Consider the following 9,454-nt stretch of genomic DNA (forward strand, 5'->3'; position numbering starts at 1 on the left):
TTAGATAATTGTCCTAATTAATTTATTACTTCACTGAAGCATAGGATATATATACACAGAGCACCTAAAACTAGTACAAGTTAGGAAGAGATAAAAAAAGTTGCACCACATTCAAGTGATTCAATCACTCACTGAGTACACAGGTCCATGTGACCTAAACAATGACTTCAAACTGCACAAATCAGTACTCCATAAGCAAAATATACATAAGCTGCTGCAAACTAGATGCTACTATTATACAAATTGAGACCAGTCACTAGCATATGCCACAACCATCTGCAGCAGCACCCTCTTGATTGAAGGACCACATACGCATGATCGCGATTTTGAAATCTGCAAACAAACTTGGAAATATTAGCGACTTGAGTTCGAGTTCAAGTTCAAGCATATGACTTAGAGAGCAATATTAATGATTAGTTTTACGATGGACTGGATAGCATGGATAAGATTAATTCAGCAGAAAAGATAGCTACCAACTCTAGTTCTGGCAAACTTGTATCAATCAACATACAGTAAGATAAATTGCTTAATTTTATGTTGCTCAGACTCTCCAAAAATGCTATCACACCCATGTAGGATACTCCAAAAATGCACCAGAGAACATTTTTGAAGAGTTTGAGCAACATAGGTCTAATTGTTTCTGCATCACTCGATCAGTAATTCATTTTTCAAAAATTGAATTCAACTAAAGAGTAGATATCTCTGATGTTAAATGTTTGGTCTTTTACCAGAAAACCCTGGTAGAGCAACAAGACTATGGGGTGCTCAAGATCTTTTTTCCTGGATATTGGGAGCTCAAAATCTTCACCCAAAAGGATATCATAGCAGTTCAACGGAATACCAACCATTTTCGTCAATCATGTTACGCAACTATGATGTACAGACCTCTACAATTTCACATATGTGAAACTTCCATCATTTATGTTACCAACACCGTGTTATAATTGCATTACCTTCAGGATGTATGTGAATTCAATTAAGGTCCCTCTCTGGGATACATAAATTTACCCTACATAAAATGGCAAAAAATCATGCCAACGAGACTCAAAATACAATCATCTATCATATATGCAGGTTCTATATCATTTGCCAAGTTAGTGTTATCAATGCTACCTTAACCTCCAGCGATCATACATTCTAAATAATTAGAAAGAAAAAGAATACTCACCAACCACAAGACCATAATGTTAAGCTGCACTATTCTATGTTCAGCATTCTTTATTTCTCTGGTTGACTACTAACCTTTAGGAATTTAAGGGTGCCTTGAACTCTGGTAAATCATCCATTCCATGTAATTCACAAGATCAATCAATAAGTATAACTCGATCCTAAACTAATTGGGGTTTTAACTATACGAATCCACTATCATTCCATTCTTTTAAATTGTATCCTCTGTATCAATCTACTCTTTTCCAGTTCATCCTATTCCAAGACAAAGAAAATTGTATTTTTAAACATTTAGTTGGTCTCTAGTCCCCTACAACAAGTACTCTATATTCAAACAAACACCGAATCTAATATAAGTGTAACAACAACTAATTCCTAATCCAGCAAGCTGGTATTACCTATATGGTACCTTTGCATTTTGTTACTTAAGTCGGCATAGAGTTCGAGACAACATACCTGAACATGATCTTACATCTACCCTTTTAGCTCCTTCAGTCATCATACCGCCACACGACATCGGTATGTACACAAACGATATGGTCAAATCATTTCAAGTGATATTTTTTCATATTCCTTGAAAATCTAGCTAGCATTTTCACGAATTCATCGGTTCAGGTAGACCTTTCTCTTTATCTCATGAAAATAATTATTTTAGAAACATTTTGATATTATTTTACATCCTTCATCATAAAATATGTAATGAAACTACACTTAAATACTTGACAAAATTGAAAAATGATCGGTGTGTGTTATTCAACTCATATAAACTAATTATTATATTGTGTTGTCAGTGCATTAGGAAATAAATTTTCCTGACGGAAAAGGGTCGTATTTGCCCCTGTACTCTCAAGAAAGGGTCATATTTGTCCTTCATTATACTTTTTTGATATATTTGCCCTTGTCATCCAACTTTAAGGCCATATACCCTTCATCTATTAAATCCCCATATTCCCACATAAAATTACCTATGTGGCGCCTAGGTGGATTTTATTTTTCCCTAATTAAATCTAATCTCTATCATTTTAACCCACCCCACACAATTAAGCCCGATCCACTACCAAAATAAACCTAAAAGCAGGTCGTTGAGTGTCCATGGATCTGGTGTGACGGAGCAGGAGACTAGCGTGGGTTTCCATTTATGTTTTCTGGTGGCTTTATGAGATGGGTCAATGGAGTTGAGCAGAGAATGAATATTGCAGAGCTTTTATTGATTGATTTGGAAAATCTGAGAGGATTAGAAAACATACCAGGCTGTGTAGGAGAGCTCAGAGTTCAGCGGGCAACGGATCAAATCACCTCGTATTGTCAAGCCCAAGCGAGTTTGCTTAGAAGCTGATCTGAAGCACTAAACTACCCAAATCAGTTAGGTCCCCTCTATACCTCTCTGGTTACTTGCATCATCATTCCCAACTATTGGTTGAATTGGGATCTAGCCAGCAAGCAGTTCCTCTGTGATAACACATTATTTCCACTGCCCATATTCATCTTTATTCCACTACTATAGACTTTGAATTCTGTTCTCTCTAATTGCCCAAGTTCGCCCATCATGTTCACAACCAAAAACTACATCTATTTTTGAATAAAATGCTTCACCAATTTTGTGTGTCGAGATTAGAGATGAAAGTTGGCTCTAATATACTTAACAAAAGATGCTGGATTGAATGTTAAAATCTATTTCTGTTTTTAATCTGATTGTTGTCTGATATGAAGGAGGAGATATATAATTTTCTCTGTTTGTTTGTATAGAAACGCTTGTGTAGAGAAGATTTAAGCAGGAAGCAAGTTGGGTTTATTTTGGTTAGTGGATCGGATCTAATCGTATAGAATAGGTTAAATTAATTAAGAAAAAATTAAAATCCATGAGCGCCACATTAGTAATTTTGTGAGAATATGGGGATTTAATGGATGGAGGGTAAATGTGGCCTTAAAGTTGGATGACAAGGGTAAATATATCAAAAAAGTATAACGAAAGTCAAATATGACCCTTTTCCCTTTTCCTAATATGTTAAATCCTCTCTTTTTGGCTCAAACCTTTCTTTTGAATCTATATTTGATATTCTCTGGTATGTTGTTGTTGAATCTATATTTAATATTACTTTCTCTATCCCAATTTATGTAATGACGTTTGACTGGTTACAAAGTTCAAGAAAGAAAAGAAAACTTTTGAAATTTGTGGTCTAAAATAAGCCATAGATATTTGTATGACTATGAATCATCTCATAAAGGTAAAATGGACATTTTAAAGTTAAATTATCACTAAATACAAAAGGTGGTGTCAGTTTCAAAAAAGATAAAACTAACACAGTTTCAAAAAAAATATAAAATGTGTCATTTTTTTGAGACAGACTTAAAAAGGCAAGAGTGTCACATTTATTGGGACGCAAGGAGTAATATGTAAATATATATAAATACCTTTTTTGATACTATAAAGGAATTTGTAAATAAACTACACCTAGAGACTGGGCAAACTTGAAGGATGATGGTCTGTGTGTTGTTCAACTCATTTGAACTAATTATTGTACAATCTGGGGTCTATGCATAAGTTAATAAATTTTCTTAATATGTTCAATCCTTATTACAGGTTCAAGTCTAAATTCATACTTCATTTGTATTCTATATTCTATACACTTTTATTAACAGGCGCAAATAACACATGCAACACATGTACGTACCAAAACTAGTAAGATATATAAATATGGGCTCAAGAGAATATCTAATGTAAAGCAATATATACGAGAAACTCCTCTATATTTCTTCCAACTTTCTAAGTCAGCTTCTATTATTCTAGAGATTTTTAAGCAAATCATAATTGGTATCACCCAAAAAATTGAATATCTCAAATCTTCTCATCTTGCTAACATGGTACTCCTTGATACATGTCCTTTTTGACATTTAAACATTTTATTTGAACTTTATTATTCTTGAGCACCCACCAAAAGATTTTTCGTGACATTTCGTCATATACTTTCTCAACATCAATGAATATTCCATTGGAGATAACTTTTTTTTTTTTTTTTTTTTTTGATAACCGAGAAATCCGTCTGTGACCCGCCCTTTGGACCAATCACAGCCTTCTAAACTCGGTAGATAATGGGCCCGCCCCTCTACCCTTCGGAGATAACTTTTCCTCACCCTTCACCTTTCCATCAATCATTTTTTTTTATGACAAGGGAAACTCGCAGCCGCTACCCTTTGGGCGCGCACAGGGTAAAACCCAAGCTCCTATACAATAGCTTGCAAACCACATAGAAGAGGTAACCCATACTAGGCAAGCCCGGTGCAACAAGCTCAACCCAAAAGGCAAGCCCCTTGCTTTCGCTGGCAAGGGGTTAACATGGAAGTCCCAAGCCCAAACCACTGGGCCACCACGATGGGTACCTTTCCATCAATCATTTATAGCAAAAGTTATAGCTTTTGTTATAAATCTATCAGGAATAAACCCAAAATGTGCCTCTATCTCCCTTGTAATATCCCTATATTATGCTCTATCACTCTTTTAAAAAATTTCATCGTATGCTTTATAAGTTCTATGCCACGATTTTTTGCAAATCCTTAAAGTTTGGAAACAATAGACTTAAGCAACACATTCCTGTGTTTGGCATTTTGTAGAATTTAAAGGTACCTATCACCGAAAAACTTAAAAACAAAGAATGAAATATAAATCACGATTATAAAGGCATTTGGATTATTCAAATTAGTATCAGTAAATAGAACCTTAGTTGGACAGCTGCTGCACTAATGGCGGCAAGTCAAAAGATTTTAGTTAGCATCGACTGAGGAAACACAACAACAACAACATAACCAGTGGAAACAGAGTCCAGTATTTACCACAAGACATTAAATAAGAGAGCATTGTATCTGGACAACAGAGTCAACTTTTTGGTGAATGTTCTGCATCAGATGCACCTCCTGAGGAGCTTTCACTATCAGAATCTGCAATTGACATGAAACAATTATAGAGAAAAGTAAAATATCCAATCTTGACACCCCAAACCCCCACCCCCCAACACACACACACACAAAAGAAAAAGGCAAATCAAAACAAAAATGAGAGAGAAAGAGAAAAGTAAAATTACCACTTGATGACACAGAGTCAGTGCTAGAGCTGCCTGGTTGACTAATATTTTTCCCCTGATTTTCTAGTTGAGCAAGATTGGAGGAAGTACCTTTCTCTTCTGCCAGCACATATAACAGAGTCAATAATTATCTCCAAAATAGATATTTGGGTTACCATACCTAAGAGTTGGCAAATCTCACAATTTAAAAACTTACCTGCTTTGCTTTCTTTTGGAATTTCTACCACATCTGGGTTAGCATTCTGCAAAATAGAAAGGAGAGCATAAACATGAAACAAAAGAATATTACCCAAACAGGAAAAAAAAGAGGATCAGACCAGAAAAAATAATGCTCAATAATTTACCTTCTCCTGAACATTCTGTTCGGTTTCCTTTTTTTCTTGATCTGCAAGTTCAGTTTTTCTTTTGTTCTTGCTCAAGCTCTTTTTGTAATAGATAACAAACCTGTCAAGCTCCCATAGGGTTTCAGTATCAACACTATCAATATCCACTTCAATCTCATCATCCTGTTGGCAAAGAGATGAATTCCTCTTTTTGATGATCTGTACAACATTTTCAAGCTTTTCAGATGGCAAATTCTGTAGGCTTGTGCTAAGCTTTTGCTTTTCATCATATGTCATCTCCCTTTTATTGGGATCCTTTGCTTTCGGCTTCTTTGGTGCAGGGGTCCTTCCAGATTGGGAGACAGCGACAGATTTAGTCTTGGAACCAACAGGTCTGGTCGTTGATTCTGATCTGTCTAAAGTCTTCCTCATTCCAGAGGGCCGCAATGGTGGAGGTTTCTTAGATGTAGGAGTCTGCAAACTCACCTCAGAGTCCATTGACAATCTCAACTCGCGCATATAATCAGCCTCTATAGTGGGCCATTTCTCCTCAAATATCTTGGAAAGTTGCTCAGCCATCATATAAACATCTTGGCCCTTTGGGTTATACGTCATGGCATTTTGAAATGTTAGTCTCACATCCTCAGCAAATTCTTTAGGAGACTTGTACAGATTAGTCTCAAGCCTGGACTTCACAGTTCCCAGGTCCATTGGATTCTTAATAATGTCAAAATAGTCATGTAAACCAAGACCTTCTGTATCAACAGGCTGGTTAAACACCCAACCATGCTTGTGCTTCATCAATCTTTCAAGCAAAGCACGACAATTCTTTAGCATTTGATTTGAGAACTTCCCTAGCTCAATACCAGGTCCTGATTCTGGCCCACTCACTTTCTTTGCATTTGATTTCGACTTCTTGTTGCTTTCAGCTGGGGGAATCTTGTCCTTGGCTAATAAAAATTCTGAGTTCCTATAAAATTGGTTTACCTTTGGTGTCCTCTTCTCTTTCTCCACATTCTCACCCACACCATGGCTGTTCTCCAAAACCGATACACTTAACTGATTCAAAGGCCTGGACTCAAGATGTTGCCCCATTTTTGACACGTCTGAATGTACCCGTCGCACCCCACTATCCTTATCAATTCCAGGGCCAGTCTTCTGTACATTTTTTGCCTCAATCTTCTTCACCAAACTCCTAACCAAGTCCAATTCACTCTGCAGCTTTCTTCTTAGCTCTCTCATCTCCCGCTTGGACTTGAACGTTAAATTGATTCTAGCACTATTTTCTTGACCACTACCTGCGAATATTCCAGTATTCTCCAATGTTAGCACACGATTCAGACTCGAAGAGCCTTCTGAAGCCGCTTCTAAGCGCAAACCAACTATTTTTCGAGATGAATTGACGTCTTCCATACCTAGGATTTCAGAATGCGGATGTTGTAAGCCATCGCCTATGTTATTTAACCCTTTAAACGACTTCCGTCTGTACACTTTGCTTTCAGTCATATTCTGCTGCTCTTCCGATCCTCCATTTTCACCATTCATCATTGTCCCTGAAGTCATACATTCAACAACAAAACCCTAACACATAGTTCAAAAAAGCAATTACATAAATATATGTTAATATCTCTTGCTTTTCAACAAAACATAATTCCTACCGATAAAAGACAAACACTGAATTTCCTCTCAAGCAAGCTAATCTTACAACAAATAACACGCAGACGCACACACTAGTACATGTACAGTGATAGAAACCCTAAGCAAACAGTCCTTAAGCAGAAACAATTTCATAGCTCAAATATACTGCTCAAAACAACAAAAAACAAATCATTACACACTCGCAAGCTGAGCATAAGCCGTAAATACTCATGTATGCAAAAAAGGTTAGCATTTATGTAAATTATTGAATCAAATTATGGAGATTTAGGGTTTAAACTAAGAACACAATAACGAACACATACCTTTAGTAGATCTTCACATACACACACAGAGTTTCTCTCTCTCTATCTATCAATCAGCTGCTCAGTCTCTCTCTCAACGATTGATCTGTTTACTGCAAATCGCTCTTTGTTTTTTTCCAAATATCGGAGAAGAATAGTGGTCGGTAAGTGGAGGAGAGGAGGGAGAAATGCGAGTCGCGTGCTGGCCACGACGGTATTGACGGCTAGGATTTTGTCATCGCGAAGAAGGTCAGAGATCGACGGCGTGGATTTCAGGTTGATCGGAGCGTCGACATTGTCTTGGTGTTTGCAGATGCTATCCACGCGTTGAGGGTGGCGCGTGGGAAGTGTTAGGTTCTGTAGAGTTAGAAAGGTTGTTGGGCCCAAAGTTCAAATAGTAACTCTTTCGTTGGAGGCAAGTGCACATATAGCCACTTTAAGAACCCCTATTTAAGATATAGCCAACTGTTAATAGGTAATTTTGTATATGATACATATATATTATTTTGACATCACTCATCATATTGGAGCTCGATGGATAAAATGAAGACTTGCATTTAGTATTTTGTGTGATAAATATGCTATCAAGATTTAAAGGCAAGTTGAATAATTTGAATTTTCTTTTTGAAGAAAAAAAATGAAACTGAAAGTAATAAATTGTTTGTACATGTATGCTGTTTAATTTATGAAAAAAATAATTCAATTTTCATAAGCTTGTTCTTATGAGTGATCTTTCGTATTTATTGAGAAAACATAAAACAAACTTAATAATAAAACGACTAGAAAGAATAGATAGTGGACTACTTCAGAAAAGACGTATCATAAGTCATTTTCAGTCTTCTCACCCTTTATTTGGAAAAAAAAAGGGAAACATAGTGCATGTTGTAAGAGTGAGATGAGGTTAATTAATAAGTATAAGTAGAATTAGATTTGCATTTCAAAATCCGCTTGCTCAGCTCAAATTCTATAACGTCTAAATTTTGAATCCCTCAACCCAGTGGCGGAGCCACATGTAGTTAAGGGGTGTCGATCGACACCCCTTCGTCAAAAAATTACGTTGTGTAGCTAGAGTAAAAATATTTTTTTATGTATATATATTGCATATTGACACTCCTTAGCTTCTACACAATTTTATTTCTTTATATTTTGACACCCCTTAGACAAAATTCTAGCTCCGCCACTGCATCAACCAATATAAATACTTTAATTACTTTTGGTATAGTGGCATTTATATATTATGTTATTAAATAAAAGATAGTGAAATATCATTCTCTATGTTTGAAATATGAATGCAAGTAGGGGTGTACATGACCGGGTTGGTTCGGATTTTTCAATTATCAAACCAAATCATTTGTGTAAAAAATTTAAATTTATAAACCAAACCAAACTAATAAAATAAGTTTAATAAGTATTAGTTACATTACTACATATTTAAGGAAAATTAAAATTAGATTATGTATTTTAATTGTCTAAACCAATGTAAAACTAAAGAACAAATATTCAATATTATTGTCTGTAATGACCCTAAAGGTCATTTTTGGAAATTTTCATAAAATGACCGTTTTACCCCCCCCCCCCCCGATAGTTGCCCCGAGTCCTAATTGTTGTATTTTCGAAGTTGGTTTGAAGGAAAAATTGATGAAAAGTTGAGTTTTTAAGAGTTAAAATTTGGTTAAAAGTGCTATTTCGAGTCATTTGGAGTTTCGAGACTCGAATCGGATTTTCGTCGATTCTAGCAGTTTTAGAATGTCGAAACGGGTCTATGAGAATTTACGGAGTCAAATTTGGAGTTAAAACGAAGATTTGAGGTCCTAAGTTGCAAAAATTGTGAAATTTTGATCAAGAGTTGACTTTGGTCAACAAACGAGGTTCCGGTGCTCGAAATGGAATTCTGAGGGCACCGTTGGATTCAGGGGGTGATTCTAAGTCTAGAATGAGTCTTGGTTGA

The 9,454-nt window shown here is 35.9% G+C and overlaps 1 protein-coding gene across 4 annotated transcripts; it reads right to left on the reverse strand.

The window, feature by feature from the left end:
- Window positions 1-7,851, reverse strand: LOC125866232 (transcription factor GTE4). Of its 4 annotated transcripts, none has more exons than XM_049546563.1 (7): window positions 7,528-7,851; window positions 6,982-7,119; window positions 5,588-6,864; window positions 5,440-5,485; window positions 5,244-5,342; window positions 4,996-5,100; window positions 1-333 (listed from the first exon to the last, which is right to left on the reverse strand). In XM_049546563.1, exons 2-6 carry the CDS (start codon window positions 7,112-7,114, stop codon window positions 5,039-5,041), a joined length of 1,617 nt encoding a protein of 538 aa, XP_049402520.1. In that variant the 5' UTR covers window positions 7,115-7,119; window positions 7,528-7,851; the 3' UTR covers window positions 1-333; window positions 4,996-5,038. The 4 variants fall into 4 exon arrangements, with proteins under 4 accessions (XP_049402520.1, XP_049402519.1, XP_049402517.1 ...); XM_049546562.1 differs by having other exon boundaries at window positions 6,982-7,147; window positions 7,528-7,846; XM_049546560.1 differs by having other exon boundaries at window positions 5,588-7,147.
- Window positions 7,852-9,454: the final 1,603 nt, after the last annotated feature.

Source organism: Solanum stenotomum, chromosome 5, assembly GCF_019186545.1.
Source record: "Solanum stenotomum isolate F172 chromosome 5, ASM1918654v1, whole genome shotgun sequence".
Lineage (NCBI taxonomy): Eukaryota > Viridiplantae > Streptophyta > Magnoliopsida > Solanales > Solanaceae > Solanum > Solanum stenotomum.

What these genes read in the sequence shown, in the direction of transcription:
- LOC125866232 (XM_049546560.1), bottom strand. Translation starts at nt 7,129, where the DNA reads ATGACTTCAGGGACAATGATGAATGGTGAAAATGGAGGATCGGAAGAG. An exon ending in AACAGAATGTTCAGGAGAAG is followed by an intron (nt 5,486 to 5,587) that starts GTAAATTATTGA and finishes TCTATTTTGCAG; the next exon opens with AATGCTAACCCAGATGTGGT. An exon ending in TGACTCTGTGTCATCAAGTG is followed by an intron (nt 5,101 to 5,243) that starts GTAATTTTACTT and finishes TGTCAATTGCAG; the next exon opens with ATTCTGATAGTGAAAGCTCC.